Genomic DNA, 22,883 nt, shown 5'->3' on the forward strand with positions numbered 1-22,883 from the left:
CCTCGCTCACCAACGTCCTCGAGGGTGGGGGGAATCCTGCTTCGAAGCCGCCAGACACGAGGCATACCCTGAGAGCCAGAGAACGGACCTCGATTCTTTTTCTTTCGCCCGTGTGTCGCACGTGTTGTCTCTATTCTCCGTGGTGGCCCGGCTACGACCTCACTGTGCCTCCATCCTTCATACAGAAAGTGTCTTTTCGTTGATCTCCGTTGTTTTGATATCTCTTTCTTTTTTTGTACAGTATATGGCCAAAAATTGGATAACGTTCGAGTCAGCTTGTCGCGTACCGAAGTGTGTGTCACCTTGCACGCCTTCCTTGTAGCCATTCCTCCTTTGAATAGATAGTAAGTACACAAGCGGTTCGTTATACAGAGCCGGAGGATATTTCATACGAAGCATGCATTCCCGCAGTCGACTCTGAACAGAAAGCATCGAGTAGTGCGGCAGTTTTTGTGCGCCAAGAGAGAAACAAAGTGGTGATCAATCGTTGAAAGAAATGCACGGGTGCGTGTTGTTACGCTGACGATGACACGACGACGACCACCAGATTCGACATGGATCGACCTGCTAGTCTGGCTGCTTTTGATCATCCTGCCTGCTGGAACCGGTACGACTCTTACCTTATGATGCTAGATCGCTGCACGCGCGCGATTCCTTTATCCGCTTGAGCGAACTTGGAGCGACGAAAGTGTACCGAAAGTGAAAATGTGGAGCAATGATGTTCCAATCGAGGAGATTTCATTTTGCTATTTTATAGTTGCGAGAACCAGTGGAGTGTTTCTTGATCTCCGATATCAGGAATGAGTTTGTTTTAAAGTAAGGTATAAATATTGATCCATAGAGGTAGCTGAGAGTTTTGAATTGATTGCTGAAACTGATTCATAATTAAGATTGTCTGAAAATGATATAAATAGTGGGTTTAATGAGGTACATAAATGGTTATGGATGATTATAGTAACTTTGAGAATGGAATTTATGGATGAGTATGACTTTGGATAAAGTATCATATGACTGAATAATTTTTAAGGCTTAAAGAATTTATGGCTTTCAAAGAAAAATGCAAATTGTATATAGTTTTGTAAACAAGTGCATCCCTTGTGATTTTAATAATTTAGTAATCAAATCACGTTAATTTAGTTAATTTGAGTACTGTGTAACAGAAGCTTCAACCAAATTAGATCTGAGTCTTACTTCACCTTGTTAATTCTACTCTTTTTTGTTTCTTAAGGTCATTACAATTTAATTGGCTTATTCCCTCTATGAAAGAGCTTTAAAATTAATTCTACATTCGTTTCTCGATAAATGTACAACTTGGTTGATCATAAATTAGATCTCCTCCTAATCTCTGCTGAATAATTTACGTGCATAGTTGACTGACTGATCGATTATCTTTTATCCGTGATACACCTAATCGAACCACTCCACGAGCAATCCTAAAAATGGTCGATGGAGCCAGATCTTGTTTGAAAAATTTTGTTTCTTTCCTAAAAGATTCCAAAAACGATTCTAAATTAGGAACTTTATAAACAATAACAGGCAAAGACGATTGAACGCCTCCAAAGAATTTTCAATACTTCTAAATAAGTTCACGATTCCAAAAAATGAACTGAAGGATCACAAAAATAATCGAAGCAGATCTCGCTTGAAAGATTCTGAATCTTTCCTAAAAAAAAGTTCACGATTTCAATAAATGAACTGAATGATCATGCCCCGAAATATCAAAAAAGTAATCGAAACAGAACTCGCTCGAAATCTGTTTCATTTAGTTTTGAAAAAGTATATTCATAATTCCAAGAAACGATCCATAGATGTATAACGCAATGCATGCCTTTGAATTCATCGCACATGATCCGATCTATCTACGAGTAGTTAAAGATTTCCACTTTATTGATGTCTGTTCTTGGACCCTCTCGTGACACTTACTTTTAACATTAGTAAACTTTCATTTCGTCGAAAGAAGACTGCATTTCTCGATGCAATTCGACGCTTTCTTGTTCATTATGATCTTAGAAAATGTTTTCTTGTTGTTTCTTACAGGAGTTGCGCATAGCTATGCGGATAAACAAAGGTACGATGGATGGTACAACAATCTGGCTCATCCTGATTGGGGATCGATCGGCAAGTAGTTCAAATACTATTGCTTCGTTGTCTTGTTACTCTGTTTAAATCTGTTTCTCTGTAAACAAGTTGCATTCACAGTAGAATAGGATCAGATCGTTATTATGCAGTAGGACAGGCTCAAATTAGGGAAAATTGTCTTGTAGAAGAACATTGTAAGAATACTTTTAAGAAGATATTAATAAAATATTGATAATGGAATATTGAGAAATATTGGTAAACTGTGAGGAAGATAGGAGATTTGGAATGTAAAGAAACTGCTTTATGATTATATATTGTTTTGTTATGATTAAATGATACAATTTAATATTCGAAAGAAATCGGGGACAGTGAGATGGAACAAATTTTCAGTAATTTTCTCTAGCTTTTCGTTAATATTTACCTGTACGTTGTTACATTTGTACGATTATTAAATTTGCATTACAACATGGAAATTGTTATAATTTAAACAGAGAAAGAAGAGAATTGTAGTTGCAAATATTTTTTGTTGACATTGTGATGCGGCTCGAATTGCAATGGCGTGCAAAGCCAATGGCGCGTAGAGTGAAAGGCGAAAAAAGTCGCTATTTTGTTTCAATATAGGCTGGTATAAAATGGCCAGCAAAAACTTTAGCACCGTGAAAGACGTAATCAGCTCTGCCGACAGAAATGTTATGGTTCTTTAAACATGAAAATCGCCGCCCCTCGATTATTATACTAACATTGATGTATTCTATTCAACATGAACGACATTGCTACTAACGATACTTTGAAAATAATACGTATCCATTAAAAAGACTAAAATCTACGAGATCATTCTCTTTTTATCTGTCTAGAAAAAGGAATAATTAAGTTACGAATGAATCCTGTCAGCGACATTTGTTTTTTTATACCAACAGAATCTTTCATTTTACGCTTTAAATGTTTGTTACGTTTTTTACGCTAATTTTCTGCCTTGTTTAAATGACACCATATCTTATAAAGTGTTCTTTCCTGCGTGTTAACTATCTATGTACTTCCTTACAGAACGCTAATGATTTAGTCAAACGTATAATGTCGTACGGGGTTCATCGTTTGTGCTAATAGAGTAAGAAAAGAATAACGGAATAGTGGATTTTTGATTCAGTTCTACAGTTCTTTCACAGCATTAAAATAATTAAAATATAAGGTATACGCTTATTTAACTTTCAATAGTTATCGTTAGATCGTAAATAAGTTATACTAGTTTGGATTAAGCTATTTACCTAATAGAGAGTTGAGGAAGCTCAGAGGAAGAAAAATACGCATCGTATTATAAGTTGAGCTGAGAAATTATGAGTTTTAGGAAAGATAATTTCCTCGGGCAACGTTGTAATAAATTCAATTCGTAATCAAAAGTTACTATAAAAATGGCATTTAGTCTTTCAATTTTTAAGTATTTTACTTTAATTATTGTTCTGTGTTTTATGTAAAAGATGCCATTAATAACACTTTGCCTGTGAAATATTGAGTGAAAATACAAATTAAATGATGCAATTGTCCATGGCTATAACTATGATCCATCGATATCGAAGGCTTTTTAAATAATCCCAGATAACAGGGGAAATATTATTCCAAAAGAGAAAAGATTTAGCGAAAGTGCTAAACGACGATGCTTTGTAATAAATAATTAGAAAAAGAAAGGAATTGATTATCAGATCATGTCGCTCTTAACACGCTTTGTACATCCGTAGACAGCAGGCTGATACGAAAGATGCCAGCAGCATATTCCGATGGGGTTTACATGTTGGCTGGCCAGGATAGGCCATCTCCGAGGAAGCTCAGTCAGCTTTTCATGCAAGGTGACGATGGTCTGCCATCCGTCAAAAATAGGACAGCATTATTTGCCTTCTTCGGTAAGAACATGTCAATGTTTTTGATCATTTTAAACAGTGCATATTAATTGTCATTTAATTTCACGAAGTGTATTAATCATTGTTCATCGATTGAGGCGAAATAAGTACAGATAAACGTAAAAACTAAATTATAATTAACGTCCAAAAAAAAAAAAAACGCAAAAAAATATTCATTCACCAGAAAATAATTCTATAATAGATTCGATAAAAGGAAACGGTTTATTTATTATTTCACGCTATCTATTCCTCGATCTTCTTTGCCTAATCAAAGAAATTAACAAGAATTTCATCATAGTAGCGAAGTCTGTAGACTAAACAATCCAATAAGATCGTTTTACATTTACTGCATTAGCATCGATGACTCAATCAGGATAAACCTAGACAAATTTACGAGAAAATTATTACATTATTAGCATTCTAACAAAGAACCAAAATTACGGCATTTAAAGTATCTTTTTTCGTTTGCTTATTGTGAAAAAAAATTTCAAAGGTCTTTGTAGAAATTGTAAATTTATTTCTCTTCGATCTCACGAAAATGATCAAATTGCTAGTATTTCGATAAAGAACAAAAATCATGCAATGTAAAGTATCTTTCGTTTATCTCTTTCGAAGAGAAATCCCAACAATTTCTAAAGAAATTTTGAATTATTTCTCTTTAATTCCAAGTATCGGAAAAATCAACACGATTTAATAATAATGTCGTCATACAAGAAAATTGTCACTCGGAGATATTTCGAATGAATCAGGTAATGATAGAATAGCATGTAGAATTACCATGGCTGACGGTGCACGCATTCGAATATCTGTGCACGTTGTTGCGCAAACAGTAAGGTGTCCGGGTGTCGGAATAGAAACGAGTATCACGAGGTGCAGAGAACTTTTTGATCCACTTTTCACGGTAAAATATTCTGTGTAACGTATAATGAAGTGTGGTTCACGTTGAACCGGGAATTATTGAAAATAGGTATTGAATAATTGATTCGTATTTAATTTAGTTTTAAGGATTGTTACAACTAATAAATAAAACTGGCAATTATTTTCATTAAATCAAATTAGAAATTAGAGATGTTTTGGAGAAATGGAGCTTAAATAAAAATTTGTTTCTCCTGTTCCATGCAAATAATGTTATAGACACCATATTTTGGATATTTCGTACAGTTTTGTATATTACGTGCATCCTATACATTTTTTCAAGTTTAATTTTTGTCTGAAATGTATACACGTTCGTAGTCTACTAATATAAGTAGCAATTTTATTAAATTTGAGTCAAATTTTTGCAATATGTGTGAAAAGGTTTCGTTGAATGTTTAATGATACTGTAAAAAATATAAAAATGTATTCGTAAAAGACTTTCGATGATATGAATTTCTGAAATTCACCAAGCACACGTGCATTTAAATTTCCATTTCACTTAGATTTCTCTGTGAAAAATTATATAGCGATATGCGCATGCATCATGTCGTTATTATGTTCATTGTTTCTCTTATCAATTAAGTATCAATTCAGTATGGAACTATTAATGAACAGACAGATTAATAATGGCATACAAGTACCAGACGTTTTTCTTAGAAACTTGCCGCATTATAATTTATCGGCATATGTACTTACATGGGATTATCCTTCAATATATTTACATAATAACCCAAAGCTTAAATACGTAGAAGTAGCAAAAATAACAAATTTTTCTATATTTCAGTATCTTATTATGTTTATGTACATTTATGAAACCGTAGCGAAAGTAATTTTTCTAAATTAGTTACGCGTGTAGAATTATCAGTTACAAACGAAGGAAAATAATAAAGGATATGTCTAACGATAAAGGAAATTAAGTAAAGTGTATATAGAATACTAAATTAGTACGCAACGAACGTAGTATATATTGCAGAGATGAACCTTGGATAGCCAATTGAATTAAATTAAGAAAATCAGCACTCAAAAGAAACATCCAGGAAAATTTCCAGATGATCCAATGTGTGTTTCATTAAATCAAATTTCATTACAACAAACACGCTTAAAGAGAAACGATTCCTCAAAAGTTCGAAGAAAAATGAATTGAAGCAAATCGAATTAGGAAATTCAGCATTATAATTAAATTAAATTAAGAAAATTAGAATTCAAAAGGAAGTGAATTTAAGCGAAGAAAACCAGAATTAGTATTATTATATTTCTCTCCATCCCTTATTTCTTAGCGTAATTAGTCTGATTTCTGTATATCTTATCGTGTACTCGTTCAGTATGCGTTTTCGATTTTCTACTTCTGGTGTTATACAGTTAACATGGTAGGTTCTCTTCTATTTTATATTTCATTCCTTGTCTTATCGTCGTTGTCCAACCTAGTTTGCCAGCTAATCTTACCTATACGATAATTCTTTCTATCGACAATGGTACATTTAATGGTCCTATTGCTGTTATATCCTTAATTCTTTTGTTCGTCTCGCTGTATGTATGAAGTTTGTTGCTCTGTTTCCATCGTCTTGTCACAGCTTTTGGAAATATCTTCTATTACGAATCATCGTACATATGTTGCTGTCTTCTATTTCCTGTAACGAGCTGGTATCCAAGTGACTCGATTTCTCTTTTCGTCCGGTGTCTTCTGGTTCGTTATTTTCAATAGAAAACCAGAATTACAAAATGCTTTAGGTTTCCCAATAATTCGATCTGAATTTAATTGATTTAATTCGAACGAAGCAAAGTCGGAATTCTGATTAGATTAAACTTAAAAATTCCAAATCCGAAGCAGTAAATTGGCCAATAATTTGAAGCGAACGTGTTCGGTCTCACGTTCTCAATTTTGTCCCAAAAACCGTTGCTTAAACCGGAATTAACAAACGTCGTGGAACCAGAGCAAAGGAAAGTGCTGTGGATTCTTGAAAGAGGCGAAATGCAAAAACTGGAACACTCCCCTGAATTCCATCCGTGTCGATTGGTATTTGCGGCGAAACTCGACAACGGAAGCGACCAAAGGGGAAAAAGTGATCCTTCGAGAACCGGTTGCGCGTTGCAACCGCTTCCTTGAGAAGTAGAACCTCGATCGCTCTTCATCGAACCTGCGTATGGAACCATTTCAGGGCAACTGGTCACGTCGGAGATAATCATGGCCAGCGAAAGTGGCTGCCCCATAGAGTACCATCGAATCGACGTGGACAAATGCGATCCGGTTTTCGACAAGGAGTGCCAAGGTAACAAGTACATTCCCTTCCGTCGGGCGGATTATGATCGGCAAACCGGACACAGCCCTAATAGTCCACGTGAACAGGTAATTTCTTGCTTTATCCGATTTTATTTATTCACCTGATTTATATATTGATAGATGGGAATATGTGAATGATTTGCGTCGTTGAACTTTCGTTGAACATTGGAAGGCGAGGTTGCCTTGTGGTATTCTTGGGAACGTATAGTATAATATAGAATAAATGTAATGGTATTTAACTATATATGATAATTACCAAATATAAGAATACGTTGTGTATTTTGAGGGATTTTCGACTAGTAATATAGAAAGAGTTTCGAATTTCAATTTAGGTGGAACGTTTGGATCTAATTTGAATTTGACTTAAATTGTATTTGAATTTAATTTGAACGTAGTAGGATCTGAATTTAATTTAGACTCGAGTTTCGGAAGTTGAATTGTATTTGAAAATTTATATTTATATTTGAGAAAGTTCGATTGTTTTAATAAAAGTAAAAAAGAAATATTAAAATATCCAGACAGCATATTTTTGATGGATATAAACTTTATTCATAATGATAGAGAAAGTAGTGGTCATTAAGAGCTCCGCAAGTTGTTTCTTGCGCTTCTTTTCAGCGTATCTTATTATTGCGCCACCGGGTAAAGCGTATTGAACATTTTTCACGAGAAACCGTGTCACGTACGAGACACAGAAAACTTGTATACCTACCATAATTTCTCGTTTATTTCATTACTTTTTACGCGTAAATTCATATACGTATATATTAGATAATCCCATAACTAATGCTATTTTTTCGACGATTAAACTTAAATTAATGGATTTTGTCACGAAAAGGCGTATATAGACGTACCGAAAAATGGCATTATTTATAATTTAATAATATTTAAATATAAAATTTTCGTAAAATATATCATTTCCGAATATAAAGTTTAACGGAAATATGTAATCTTCCAACATATGATTTTCGGGGTTTAGAAATATTAAAAAATTGGTAAAATTTTATAAAATATGTAATTTTCAAATATAAACTTATTTATTAAATATACTTATTAAACGAAAATAAACATTTGTGTAACATAAAACTTTCGGAGCTTGAAATATAGAACGGATTTCTATTACCAAAGATTATTCAGATATTGGGAAATAAATCGTGAAAAGTAGCTCTGAATACGTGAGGTTGCAGATAAACAAAGTGACGAGTTGGATCGACGGTAGCTTCATTTATTCGAGCAGCGAAGCATGGGCGAACACCATGAGGTCTTTCAAAAACGGCAGCCTCCTTATGGAGCCTACCAGGAAATTTCCTGTGAGGAATACAATGCGTGCTCCACTTTTTAATCATGCTGTTCCACACGTTATGAGAATGCTCAGTCCGGAACGTCTTTATCGTGAGTTCAATATCTTTTATCATTGTACGTGACGATTTCAAAAATTTCTTTCATTCTGACAAATCGTATTCAGTTCTCGGAGATCCACGAACGAATCAGCATCCTCCGTTACTGGCTCTTGGAATATTGTTTTATCGGTGGCATAATGTGATTGCTGCACGAATACAACTGGAGAATCCAAATATGTCTGACGAAGATATTTTTCAGAAGGCGAGACGTGTTGTTATAGGAACGCTTCAGGTTTGTTTATTGTATTTAAATAATTATTAAATACGCGCACGTGTGGCCACCTATTTATTATAGATTTATCTAGTTGGATAACTTTGATATAAATCGCAAACTGTCGACTCATCTATTGTTTTATTATAGATTATTATTGAAAAATAAGATACATATTTTTCAAACTTTAATATACATACAAATTAGAAATATTATTTTATATAACGATGAATTCATTTACTTAAAGCAACTCGTATCATCTTATATCTGTTGTGTTATCTACAATCTAATGGAATTTTCTCATAATTACACGGATTGCTATTCAACATAAATTCATAAAGATGATCAGCATCTCCATATTCGATATACACATTAATTAATTCGATTACATATTAAGTATCTAACTTAATTACAACAAAATACAGATGTAACATATACTTTCTATCCATAAATTGTCACTCCGTTGTCGTCGTTACAAGTAATGCTATATCATTGTCGTGTAATTGTACACCGTTACTGTAACTCGGTATACACGATGTACTAATTTCATACTACTTGAAGAATTAATACGAACTTACCAACTATAATCCTTTATGAAATCTACGAGTATCGTCTTTATATCGTTTAACCATATTATACTATACTGTTTATTTACTTCATTACTTGTTACTTTTTACGAATATAATAAAATTCGGAAGTAATCCTGTTTTTCTGCAATTTGAATTTGTAGACTAAATAGAGAATTTGTCACGAACAGATATTAATTTTTTCTTTTTAAATTGCAGAATATCATCTTATACGAATATATTCCAATACTTCTTAATGAAGATCCTCCAACGTATACAGGATACAAGCCAGATTTACATCCTGGAATCAGTCATGTATTCCAGAGCGCAGCTTTTCGATATGGACACACGTTGATACCGCCAGGATTATATCGTCGAAATGAAAATTGCGAATATAGAAGAACTAATACCGATCAACCTGCGATTAGACTTTGCTCCACTTGGTGGGACTCCAATGCAAGTGGTGTTTAAAAACAAATAGTTTATATTAGATATAGATTATATTTCTATATATTAATTGTGAATATAATTTCAAATTCCAGTAAATATTCAATAACTTCCAATAATTGATAAATTTATATTTCTAATAATTTCAAATATATTAGGTTTTCCATAACATTTTTTATTTTACATTATTTTATTGAATGATGTCTGATCTATTTTGTTCTACAGTTAGTTCTACGTATCTTTTTATTCTATTTTTTGTTCTACAGTTAGAACAAAACGGATCATACATAATACAACAAAATAATATGAAATAAAAATGTTGTGCATCTATTATTTCCTTATAAAACGAAAGAAACTTTTGATATAACCTAATATATTCTAGATATCTTCTAATAATTCTAATATTCCAGTTTTTAATATCTTATTTTTATGTTTTAATTAATTTAAATGTAATTCCATTTAACTTAGATAAAGTTATGTTTCTATATTCTTAGGAAGTTTTAACTAACAGCACGATCGAAGAACTCCTCATGGGCATGACATCGCAAATAGCAGAGAAAGAGGATAATCTCCTTGGCACTGACATTAGAAATAATTTATTCGGACCTATGGAATTCTCAAGACGCGATTTAGGTGCTTTGAACATCATGCGAGGAAGGGACAACGGGCTTCCAGATTACAATACAGCCAGGGCACATTTCAAGCTACCTCGTAAGAAAACTTGGAACGAAATCAATCCGGAATTATTCAATAAAAACCCTTCGCTACTGCGTACGTTAGTAGAAATTCATTCGAATAATCTAAACAACATGGACGTTTATGTTGGTGGAATGTTGGAATCCAGTGCCGGCCCTGGAGAACTCTTTTCAGCTGTAATTAAAGAACAGTTTCTTCGCTTGAGAGATTCTGATAGATTTTGGTTCGAAAATGAAGAAAATGGGTAAGTGGTGATGCTAGCATTGATAGGTATTATATTGAATTTAAAGGTGTAGCATCATACGTGGCATCAAATTTTTAAAATTCAGGAAGTTTAAAAAGTATATAATAAAATTTTGTTCCATTTACAATTTATTGAAAGAAAAAATTAATAGTAGTAAGATAACGATCCTAAATTATTAATTAGTTGCTTATATAAAAATTCCTAAAATAAATTTCAAAAGTAATATTGTGCACTAACATTTATATTATATTTTATTTTTTAGAATCTTCACAAAAAGTGAAATAGCAGATATTCGTCGGGTAACTCTGTGGGACGTAATAGTAAACGCGACAGGAATACCAGCAGACGCCATTCAAAGAAGTGTGTTCAACTGGGAAGAAGGAGATCCATGTCCTCAGCCTTACCAACTCAACTCGACAATGCTGGAACCCTGTGTTCCACTGCAACGTTACGACTATTTCGAAGTAATTATTATTCATTATCATTGGTGGAAGAGATAATTAAAGTGTTAATCGATATAACTGCACGTACAACCGTATGCACCCTAAATATAGAAGCATTTTGAATTTCATGTTACAAAAGTCATTTCTAAAATTCGCTTTTAAAAGTATGTCTTTTAAAAAGAAAGAGTCTTTTATTTTTTGAACCAAAAATGTAATTGAAACACAAGAACTTAAAGAGCGTAGGCGGTGTTGAATGAGCTAAATTAAAATAAGTCAAATGAGTAGGCAGTACTACAAAGAAGAGACAATGCCAAATCGACATCGTATAGTCCTTCTGTTACATATGTATCTCAAATCGCATTTCTTGAAACGATAACCAGTTTAACCAATTTCAAAACCTCACGATATCTCTTCCAGCGGCGGTCTATTATACAACATTACGTAACAAACTATCTTCCTGGAACTTCACGTTTTCCTCATGTTACCCTATATGTACAAACTCTGAAAACTATGTACATCTACTCCATTACAGGGAAGTGAGCTGGTGTACATATACGCCTGTGTTTTTCTCGGTTTCGTTCCGATTCTTTGCGCTGGCGCCGGTTATGGTCTGGTCAAGCTGCAAAACCGACGAAGAAGACGTCTAAAAATTCTCCAAGAAGCGATACAAAAAAGGAAAGATGGCAAAATCTGTGTGGACAAAATGATCGTACGAGAGTGGTTACACGCGAACCATCGTCGTCTGGTCAAGGTGAAATTCGGGCCGGAAGCGGCTCTGCACATCGTCGATCGCAAGGGAGAGAAACTGCGCACATTCGATTTCTGCGACGTGAACACGGTCACGATAGAAGAATCGCAGGTGATTGCAGCAAACTTTTACGTTTTACTTTTGGAAGGAGAATCCAATCAAGAAATCTTGGCTGGAACTTCGTAATTGTGTAATATCGTATAGAGTTTTACAAAGGGAACAGGTGAATTAAACACATGAAAATTTGTAGAGACTGGTTCTCTGGTTTGGCTCACCGATTTCAACGGGCCGAGTTGATATGCGAAACCCATGTAATTCCACGCTTTCGTGCGTTTAAAAATGTTTCTTGCTTCATAAGATGGAATTACGCTGGTTATTGTTAGTATGATTAGGGCAATGTCTTACTGTAGTATAGTGTCATTACCGTGATTCATTAATGAATTAGATTGCTAAATTTTTTAAAATAATTAATATAAGAAGAATGTAGTTGACCGAAGAATTCAAATATTGTATAGTAGAAAGTACGTTTATTCAGGAATTAATCATTTTTCTACAATATAGTATTTTACAAAACTTAAATATCACGAGAGTAATCAATTTATTATGTTGAGTTTCAGTCAACATGTTGATATTCAGGTAGTTATTAATAAAATATTTGTAAATTCTATTTATTTTTCTACACTTTCTAAGTTATGCACAAAATATGTTTCATTAAAAATAATTTTACTAACAATGGTCTAGCGTGCTTGAAATAGAGAGCATTCTATATATTATTATTACGTAGAATCAAGGGATTCTCCTTCTTATCATTTTCTTTTCGTTAAGCAAACAAAAATTAATGTTAAAAATGTTCTTAACATTTTGCGTTCTTCGCACAATCTTCTGTACAACATATTAATTGATATTTATTTAGGAAAACGAGAATGGTCATCGTAAGGCGTTGGTTCTATTGCGGATACCGCGAGACTACGACCTTGTCCTTGAACTGGATTCGCTGGCCTCGCGTAGAAAGTTCATTGCGAAATTGGAGGCATTTCTGGCGTCCCATAAGAAGCACTTCACTCTGTCCCAAGTAAGCAGGGACATTATGCTTGCAAAAGCGGAAACGAAGGAACGCCGCCAAAAGAAACTCGAGCAGGTACTTTTTTTGTATTCTTAGTTCAAATCGACTCCTATTTCGCCTTTTAAAGCTTTCAACGTATCACTTCCCGCTTTGTAAACTATGTAAGGCTAGTTTTTCCCTTTTCTGACAGTTCTTTAGGGAAGCTTACGCCCTGACGTTCGGTTTACGACCTGGTGAAAGGCGACGACGATCCGAAGATAGCGACAGCGGTGAGGTCGTTACCGTGATGAGGACGTCGCTTTCTAAAAGCGAATTTGCGAGCGCGCTTGGAATGCGTGCAGACGCTGTATTCGTAAAGAAAATGTTTAATATAGTCGATAAAGACAGGGACGGTCGTATCTCGTTTCAGGTAAAAGGTGTTGAATTTTAGAAGTGGAATTTTTAAGTTTCGCACCTTTGTACGACATATTTGTGCGACATATTTTGTATGTATTTTAAGTTACAGTTTCTTTGACTAATTAGCGCTTTCGGTTGATAAATTTCTCATTTTTGTTTAAGGAAAACATAATGTTATTAAATTATACCAATTATTTAATTAAAATTTAGATTAAAAAGTTTTAGCTTAGATTTGTATTCAAGATTAAGCGTTAAAGATTAAAAATAGTATATTAATTAGTTAAAAAGCAATAACCAAAAGCTAAGAATTCATCTATTTTAATAATATATCAAGGAACTAAAACATATATATCCATTTTAGGAATTTTTGGACACTGTTTTATTATTTTCACGCGGGAAAACCGAGGACAAATTAAGAATAATCTTTGACATGTGTGACAAAGACAGTAACGGAGTCATTGACAAAGAAGAGTTATCAGAAATGCTCAGATCTTTGGTAGAAATTGCACGCACAACTAGTCTATCAGACGATCATGTTACAGAATTAATCGATGGAATGTTTCAAGTAAACTTTCAGCTCCAAAATGTCTATCGTTAAAGTATCCGTATCCAGAACATCGATTGCATCTCCAATATGGTTTCTTTCAGGATGCCGGACTCGAGAGAAAGGATTACCTCACGTACAACGATTTCAAGCTGATGATGAAAGAGTATAAAGGCGATTTCGTTGCGATCGGTCTCGATTGCAAAGGCGCGAAGCAGAATTTCCTCGACACATCGACGAATGTAGCTCGTATGACAAGTTTCCATATAGATCAGCTTCCACCAGAGGATTCGAAAACCTGGGCTAAAAAACAGTGGGACGCTGTTTCGACATTTCTCGAGGAAAATCGCCAAAATATTTTCTATTTATTTGTTTTCTATGTCACAACCATCGCTCTATTCGTCGAAAGATTCATTTGTAAGTTCCTTTTTGGTTATTTTAAACCTAGGACTACCAAATCTGTCCAAACATGTAATAAGTTCTTTTTTTAACTTGCATTTTTCTTTGCAATTGAACAGCTTTCTGAAAAAAGGAACTATAATAAATACATGCATAGGTACTGAATATATTTTCTAGGGAAATAATTGAGTCGTTCTAAATTTTAGACTATTCCTTTATGGCTGAACACACGGATTTGAGACATATTATGGGAGTCGGAATCGCCATAACTAGAGGATCTGCAGCAGCCTTGTCTTTTTGTTACTGTCTACTCCTTCTAACGATGTCACGCAATCTTTTGACTAAGCTGAAAGAATTTTCTATTCAACAATACATTCCTCTTGATTCTCATATACAATTTCATAAAATTGCTGCGTGCACTGCGTTATTTTTCTCCGTTTTGCACACAGTGGGACACATGGTGAACTTTTATCATATCTCGACTCAACCATTAGCTCATCTTCGATGTTTGACCAGCGAACTTAGTTTCCCAAGCGATGCTCGGTTGACAATATCGTTTTGGCTTTTTAGAACAGTAACAGGTAGATATTTAGCTTAATTTTTATTTACTACAAATTACTTAATAATCATATAAATGTTTAAGTAACTAACTAACTAAATTATTTTTACAGGTTTAACTGGGATCTTGCTATTCGTTGTAATGACGATCATTTTTGTCTTTGCTCACCCAACTATTCGTCAAAAAGCGTATAAATTTTTCTGGTCCACGCATAGCTTATACGTAGTTCTATATGCATTGTGTTTGATACACGGTTTGGCTCGTTTGACTGGCTCTCCGCGATTTTGGATTTTCTTTGTTGGCCCTGCCATTATTTATTCTCTAGACAAGGTAAATTGAGTGATTATTCTATTGTATTTTATTGACTTTATTATTCAGATTTATAATTTTATCATCTAATTTTTCTATTAATTAGCTGTGCTTTGTGATAATTTATTTTTCAATTTTCATAAATAATAATTACTGCTATTAATTATTATATTATTATCTTATATTTTTTAAATTAATAAATTCCTTATTAATTATTACACTATTATTTTTAAGATGGTGAGCCTCCGTACCAAATGCATGGCACTGGACATCATCGAAACGGAACTGCTACCTTCAGACGTGATTAAAATCAAATTCTACAGGCCACCAAATTTGAAATATTTATCCGGTCAATGGGTTCGTCTTTCTTGTACCGCATTTAGGTCGAACGAATTTCATTCGTTCACCTTGACTTCTGCGCCACACGAGAACTTTCTCTCGTGTCACATTAAGGCGCAGGGACCGTGGACTTGGAAATTGCGCAATTACTTCGATCCCTGTAATTATAACCCGGAAGACGAGCACCCGAAAATAAGAATAGAAGGACCGTTCGGTGGTGGCAATCAAGATTGGTACAAGTTCGAGGTCGCTGTGATGGTTGGCGGTGGCATTGGTGTCACTCCCTACGCCTCCATGTTGAACGATCTCGTGTTTGGAACTTCTACCAATAGATACTCTGGAGTTGCCTGTAAGAAGGTAATTATAACTGAATTTTATCGTATTCAGATAAAAAAAAAATGATATTTTTGCATAATATAAATATTTAATAATGTTTATGTTATTATATTTTATTAAATTTAGGTTTATTTCCTTTGGATTTGCCCTTCTCATAAACATTTCGAATGGTTCATTGATGTACTAAGAGATGTAGAGAGGAAGGATGTTACGGACGTGTTAGAAATTCACATATTTATTACGCAATTTTTCCACAAATTCGATTTACGCACAACCATGTTGGTAGGTTATTGGACAGTTATAATTTGGAAAATTACATTTTTATTATATGAACACGAATTGAACTAAATTTCTTCGTTACAGTATATTTGTGAGAACCATTTCCAAAGGCTATCCAAGAAAAGTATATTCACTGGGTTAAAAGCGATAAATCATTTTGGTAGACCCGATATGACGTCGTTTCTAAAATTTGTTCAGAAAAAGCATAGCTACGTAAGTGTTAGAATTACTTTCGCTTAATTAATACACATTGGAATATTTAATCTTAAAATTAAATAAATTATCACGAATTAAAATGAAACGTTATGAATATTATTTAAAACATTAAATATACTAATCTAAATGTTTGTTTTAATTAAAATGTTGCCGTAGGTTAGTAAGATAGGAGTATTTAGCTGCGGACCACGTCCTCTGACAAAGAGTGTGATGTCATCCTGCGACGAAGTGAATAAAGGTCGACGCCTGCCGTACTTCATTCACCACTTCGAAAACTTCGGCTAGTCTAGTTGATATCATTCCAAGAAAAGAGTAGAAGAAGAAAAACGATGGACTCTATCGTGAATCTCGTGCAATTCTATCAAGTGTACATATTTATGCGCGTACGCGCATGCCTTATTTATATAACAAATATTATATTTCTTATTTATGATTACAAAAGAATGAAAGAATATTTGTTTCTTCAATTTACGTATGATAAAGTCAGTATTATTAATGTCAGCCCTATTGCGTGATATGACATTGATAAACAGGACTGATCAAACTGAGTGAGAAGATTTTCAAGCTCATTATCCTGGAACTCCTACATATCTCTTTAAATTAAATATCTTCTTAACCGCTTAAGGATTGAATTTTTATTTAAATTGTATCGAAAATCTGTATCTCTTCTTCTATTAATTCATTTTATTAAATATAATTTGAATTACGAAATGATTCTAAATTTAAGAAAATTTTCCTTCTGGAAATGTCAAAAGGTTCAGTGAGAATTTATCACCTATGTTAATTTCCCAATTAATTATTAGGTAATTGGTTAATTAATTTAAAGAGACATCCGATGGTAATTAAGTAAATAAAAGAGTTAATTTAGCTTATGTCCTTAAGCGGTCAAACAATTAAGTTTATCAAAAAAAGTAGAAAAGCATATTTCACTGTAGTTACTGTTTATTCCCTTCCTTTCTCCATAGGAGTTCTAGGGCTAAACTTACAGTTTTAAATGAACAAAAACTTCTGTTAAAACATATTGAGGAATTTGTTAACACTAAAAGATTATGTAGCATTTATAATCAGGTATTGATAGGTCTACGTGAAGACGATGGAAACGGATAAGACCAGTTGTTCTTTGATGAGTCTTCATTAGAGTCATGATGAAATTCTGAAGGCTCGTGTGACGTATATCCTCGATTTATCACACCTTGTGTCTCTTCCTTGATATCGTGTCTATTTTGTAGCTTGGAAGACAATTGACTGAAAGGATAAAAATTCCAGATCTATGTAATAAGTTCTAAATCGCCATACTCAAACCTGCTGCTGATTAATCCAACATATCATATAATTAAGCAAACATGAATTTAAATAGAACCTTATTATACGATCACCAAATGAATCCTCGATTTTAGGTAATCTTCGCCTGACGTTCCTCGTATCGAAACTCTCTTCTATGATAACATGTCTGTCGTACGGCGTATCGTAATCAACTTCCAATATCGTAGAGAACTGATGAGGAAAAATCATTTCTATCGCCGTAATCACCACTCCAGTGAACATACATCCGATACCTAGAAGAATTCACTTCCTGAGGATCCAATTTTCCCTTTTTCATCAATCATGTATTCTATCATACATTCAATTCAAACAACATTTCATTTTCAGGCGTTTAGATTTAAAACCGTAGATCTTCTTAACTTAGATTTTAGACTTTAGAGCTGAAGACAAAAGTACTAACCAGCTAACAATACAAGCCAATAATTCCATCCCAAATTAAAAGCAAGAATGGAACCATCGATATGTGCAATGAGAGGCTCGCAAGGTAAAAGTGCCCAGTAGATTAAATTGGTCAGAAGCATACATATCCCGGTGAAGATCATGCCGTAAGCGCCATACCGTGGCACTATTATTAATAACAGGTTCATCATGGCCCAAGAAGTAAAGGACGTCCTAGAAAGAAGCAATTAGTCAACGTATAAATAAAAACGAAAGATACAGTCAGGACAGAAGAATGAATTAAGAGTGACTCAATGGCAAAGGTATTTTCTCGAGGCATACCAGAGCATTAACGACGCGTAGTAACCAGCCTGTCGATATTTGCTTCCCCAGGAAAAGCCTTCTTGATGAAGGCTGAAGTATTCGGCTAGAGAAACTATAGGAAACGGTGCACCCTGGTTCAATGCTTGCTTAAAGGCACTCGTCATCTCTCCTGTACTCCTCCACCAGAATCTTTCGTTATACTCCACGTCGTCCATTGGATTTTCGCTACTTGGTAGCACTTTATGTGGAAATTATTAAAATAATGAAAAGAGAATAACTGAAATATTAAATAGCGTTATATAAGAGCATTAATTTAAGATGCATCAAATTGTATTTGAACCCATTTTCTAACAGCTGAAGCAAGTCATTTGTAATACTGTTTCATAATTGAGAAAGTGACCTCGAGCAGACAATTGATTTTGGACGCACAATAGGCGACTGGCGGCAGGTTTATTATAGCAACTTACGCCTGTAGGTGATGTTTATATGCATCAGACCGATATATCCTCCGATTTCCGCAGCAGTTTTCTGTCTCGAGAATGCACTGTATGTGCTAACAATGGTCGCGGAACTGGTGTGCCAGGATGATCCATATTGAGCGACTGTAATCATATAAAAGGAATCGCATACATAGATATACATATAGTTCAATGGAAAAAAGTCAGTTAATTGCGAGCAAAGTGGACTACACAAACCTTGGATCGACGCTCCAACGAAAAGGCTCAATGTCACCGTGAGAAACGTGCTAATACGCTGTCAACCATAAAAATTTGTAATTACAGCAGTAACCAAATAACTAAAAATTATACTCATAATTATATCATTAACTAGAGAATTAAACTTTAAATTAGGGCTAAAATGGGATTAAACTTCAAATTTGGAATGAATAAGGGGTAAAAGGAAGAAGGAAGTACTGACCTCCTTTCGTATTCCAGGAAATATGACAAGGAACGCGGTAAAGATGGTGCCGAATATAACAAACACAATCACTAGAGGAACATCTCCCGTAACAGGCGTACGATTACTATAGCTATACAACGTGGGTCCTCCGTCTATACGGAAAGCGTCGAACCATCCCTTCATCTTTTTAATCGAATCTTCGAGTTCCCTTCGACCTTCAGGGAACCGGCCAGTTCCGGTTCTCCTTGCAGACCACTTGGCATCAGTGGCTTTCCCTGAGCATCCATCGAGTATAAATGTAACAGAGAGCAAATCACGGTGAATTTTACCCTTCTGCGCTCTTTATTTTCAAATCTCTATTCTTGAAAAATCTCTTATATTCGAGTTTCTCTTCGGAAAATTTCTTAAAGTATGAAACAATCACGTGTGACTTCTCGTCTCAAATTTTTCTGACAGATTTTCTTACAACACACAAAATCCTCTCTTTCAGTTCAAACCAAAGCGAAATTAGGATCACAGTATAAGTAATAGGAAACGGTATAAAGTCAAAGTTTCTAAGAATTTGTGTACCTTAGGTCGCCACGCTCTGGCTACCAGCACCCAAGGACGATTATTGTGAAAGAACGATGCACGATACGGGCACCTGCACTGCGGACATGGAAGGTTCGAAGGCAGCTCGAACACTAAGAGCCACAGTAGGTTAACGGGTCTTCGAAAGCGATCTCCAGGCATGGAGTAGAGGGGACTGAGAGTCTTAATGCGTTTAAGAGGGGAGCATGAAAGAGAAAAAACGGACCAGGTGGGGCTGGCTAACTCTCGAAGGAGTCAGCCACCACCTAGTCCAAATAGAGGAGGCGAAGAGAGACAAAAGGTGTTCTCGATCAGCTGAGCCAGGAAAACGCGGCTCAGAGCGAGAGGTGCGTGTCTGGCGCGTTTTATTTCGGCGGATCGGCGATCGATGATCCCGGATGACGACACGAGACGTGACACGTGAGCGTGGATCGCGTGGCATGCTTGATGGCACGCGGGCGACTTCGACGCCTGCATAGACGATGACGCTTGCACCTCGATTCCCGGGGAATTTTTTTCTTGCTTCGTCACACGTACACCTGAAATAAATTCTGGTTAAGAAGAAGAATATCTAAATAAATTTATTCGGAGATGTGAATATAATGGATTATGTAATGGATTGCATGGTTGTTTATCTAAGGTATGATTGTTTATTATTAAGAATAACGTTAAAAATGTATTACTACTTTGTGTTTGGTCACATATATGCTTAAAATAAGTTCTGATTAGGAAGAAGAATATTTAAGTGAACTTGAAGATGAGACTATAATGGATAATGTAATGGATTGCATGGTTGTTCGTTTAACGTATGAGTATTTATCATCAACAATAATACTAAAAATTTATTATTATTTCGTGTTTCGTCACATGTACGCTTAAAATAAGTCCTGGTTAAAAAGAGGAGTATTTGAGTGGATTTACTTGGAGACGTATCATTAGTTGATGCATTGGATTTTTAGGTTGTTAATTTAAAGAGAATATATGTTTATTAATTGATCATAATATTACTATCAATGATAATATTAAAAATTTGTTATTACATGTTATGACTAATCAAAACATGAACGTGGTTTTCTTGTAGAAGTTTAAATGTAGAAAAAGTGCCATGAAAGTTACTGGAAAAAAATTTTGTATCTCTGTAGAGAATTAAAGATGTAATCTATTCTCCTTAAACGATTTTTTAATGCATAAATGTAAAAGAAACGTCTAAAAGAAAATATAATAGCATTATTTCACAAATTTTTGAAAGTTCTTATAAACCTGGAATAATGAGACAAGCGAGTAGGAAAGTAATATTAAAAGTCAAAGAACAAAAATAGCGATAAGACATGCAACAGTTAATCGAGTTTCTGGGGTAGTTGAGAATGTTTAATGACGTTGCTAGATGATCTGCATGAGACTATGATGATTAAACAGAAATAAGGCAACGTGGATTTAGTCTCATCCTGCACGTCAATTAAGTAACGTTCATGCTTCAAGTTCAATTAGTTCAGGAGGAAAGAGGCACTCTAATTACTTTATAATTATAAAAAATGAAGATAAACGGTGTCATATACATAAATATATATGTAACTGGATTTCAGGTGCAATTAAAGCTAAGAATCAGCATCGTAGACGTCCAACTAGCAGCATTTAACTATTAAAGGAGACTACATTCCAAAACTACATACTCATTATCCAACGGAAGGTCAGTATCATTCACTTCATCAAACTCGTTCAAACCCACTATCCTTCGTCTTATATCTTCCACTAATTTATGTTCTATTTCAGGCTCATTCTTATTATCCTGAAATTATAATAGATAGCGCTTGTTAAAGTAATAATATGGAACGTTTAATAAAATTCGTAAGCAATTACGGTAGTGTCTATTTATGATTTTTACGTAATTAGTTACAACTTTACTTATTTGTCTACACTATATTATTAGTTAGTATATATTATTCTCTTTATTTATTACTTCTCCTGGTTTACTAATTCTTTAGAAATATGTTGCATTATGTCTTCTTTATTCAGATACATAATTAATAACAGCTTAAAAAGCAATGATTTATATTGATAAGTTTATTTATCACAAGAACATGGCATAGATAATCCTAAATTTCAAGGTATATATTAAAAATAACATTTGTAATCGTCATCTTTCTTTGTACTTTATTTGTAAAAGTAATTACTTTTCATGGCTACGTACGAGACTTTTAAGCGACTTAACTCATAAAACAAAGATCTCTCCTACAATCTGAAAACTATTCTATCCTAACAGGTACTGTCATGGAATAAAATTTCACACCATACGAATTTCATTTTAATCTGATCGTCTCGCAATGGCACATCATAATATTGCAAACAATATCTTTTTGCTTCTCATCTAATACTAATATTCTAATTCACGTTTTACATTTTTATCTAATAGTAATAGAACCTGTATTCGCTCAACATCATTGATTTCTAAACTAAAAAGAACAATCTTACACGAAACAACACCCATGACACAATTAATTTAATTAACTGTAATTTCGTTTAACGACAGCTTTTAAGCATTAAAAAGCCACATATCTATAACAACAACGAAAAGCCTAAATCCAACACACTAACCGATCACCAGAGTAATATTTCTAATCGAGCCATAGAAACTCGTCAACGCGGACAAGCTCTCGAACCGAACTCTCACCTGACTCACATCCTCCGCTCCGCAATAAAAGCAACCCACAGAATACTGGTCAACGGAGTTACTGGAACGTAAAATCCCGGATACGAGCTACCGTTTTTCATTCATACGGCCACGGCCAGGTGTCCACTCGACTGGTACTCGCACACGTAGCTTGATTATCACGCGCGACGTTCGTTTAGAAGCAAAGAGGAGGATCCTCTAGTCTGTGCCAAGAAGGTGGACCACTGGTGAGCGTGTGTCCGCGTCCGGTACCGGAAGCGTACACCTCGATCCAATCGTCACGACGTACACGATAGCGAGGTATGCGTCCAGGCTGGTCCATAGTGCCGGCAATAACTCGGCTGCTATTTCAGGAGATCTAATTCGA

The 22,883-nt window shown here is 34.5% G+C and overlaps 2 protein-coding genes across 5 annotated transcripts; one reads left to right on the plus strand and one right to left on the minus strand.

Annotated features, from left to right (window-relative positions):
• The first annotated feature begins 224 nt into the window (after nucleotides 1–224).
• Nucleotides 225–16,824, plus strand: LOC100742890 (dual oxidase). Of its 4 annotated transcripts, XM_033318751.1 has the most exons (21): nucleotides 225–344; nucleotides 412–607; nucleotides 2,038–2,118; nucleotides 3,810–3,971; nucleotides 7,040–7,227; nucleotides 8,346–8,550; nucleotides 8,624–8,790; nucleotides 9,555–9,791; nucleotides 10,277–10,722; nucleotides 10,985–11,186; nucleotides 11,698–12,024; nucleotides 12,827–13,051; nucleotides 13,167–13,385; nucleotides 13,734–13,937; nucleotides 14,021–14,333; nucleotides 14,522–14,896; nucleotides 14,987–15,204; nucleotides 15,418–15,879; nucleotides 15,985–16,140; nucleotides 16,222–16,350; nucleotides 16,510–16,824. In XM_033318751.1, exons 2-21 carry the CDS (start codon nucleotides 526–528, stop codon nucleotides 16,636–16,638), a joined length of 4,527 nt encoding a protein of 1,508 aa, XP_033174642.1. In that variant the 5' UTR covers nucleotides 225–344; nucleotides 412–525; the 3' UTR covers nucleotides 16,639–16,824. The 4 variants fall into 4 exon arrangements, with proteins under 4 accessions (XP_033174642.1, XP_033174643.1, XP_024220673.1 ...); XM_033318752.1 differs by having other exon boundaries at nucleotides 344–607; XM_024364905.2 differs by lacking the exons at nucleotides 225–344; nucleotides 412–607 and having other exon boundaries at nucleotides 3,814–3,971.
• Nucleotides 16,825–17,277: 453 nt separating this feature from the next.
• On the minus strand, nucleotides 17,278–22,751 carry LOC100748756 (dual oxidase maturation factor 1). The gene is made up of 10 exons (XM_003486503.4): nucleotides 22,517–22,751; nucleotides 21,519–21,634; nucleotides 19,849–20,387; nucleotides 19,297–19,553; nucleotides 19,074–19,131; nucleotides 18,846–18,980; nucleotides 18,397–18,616; nucleotides 18,077–18,288; nucleotides 17,714–17,909; nucleotides 17,278–17,598 (listed from the first exon to the last, which is right to left on the minus strand). Exons 4-10 carry the CDS (start codon nucleotides 19,459–19,461, stop codon nucleotides 17,418–17,420), a joined length of 1,167 nt encoding a protein of 388 aa, XP_003486551.1. The 5' UTR covers nucleotides 19,462–19,553; nucleotides 19,849–20,387; nucleotides 21,519–21,634; nucleotides 22,517–22,751; the 3' UTR covers nucleotides 17,278–17,417.
• Nucleotides 22,752–22,883: the final 132 nt, after the last annotated feature.

This window comes from Bombus impatiens, unplaced genomic scaffold (genome assembly GCF_000188095.3).
Source record: "Bombus impatiens unplaced genomic scaffold, BIMP_2.2 scf_0114, whole genome shotgun sequence".
NCBI classification, from domain to species: domain Eukaryota; kingdom Metazoa; phylum Arthropoda; class Insecta; order Hymenoptera; family Apidae; genus Bombus; species Bombus impatiens.

Coding starts and splice junctions, on each gene's coding strand:
- LOC100742890 (XM_033318751.1), top strand. CDS start 526: ATGACACGACGACGACCACCAGATTCGACATGGATCGACCTGCTAGTC. Junction 10,723..10,984: donor TTCGAAAATGAAGAAAATGG/GTAAGTGGTGAT, acceptor TTTATTTTTTAG/AATCTTCACAAAAAGTGAAA. Junction 13,052..13,166: donor GCCAAAAGAAACTCGAGCAG/GTACTTTTTTTG, acceptor CTTTTCTGACAG/TTCTTTAGGGAAGCTTACGC.
- LOC100748756 (XM_003486503.4), bottom strand. CDS start 19,461: ATGAAGGGATGGTTCGACGCTTTCCGTATAGACGGAGGACCCACGTTG. Junction 19,132..19,296: donor TTCCTGGAATACGAAAGGAG/GTCAGTACTTCC, acceptor TATGGTTGACAG/CGTATTAGCACGTTTCTCAC. Junction 18,981..19,073: donor CGTTGGAGCGTCGATCCAAG/GTTTGTGTAGTC, acceptor ATATGATTACAG/TCGCTCAATATGGATCATCC.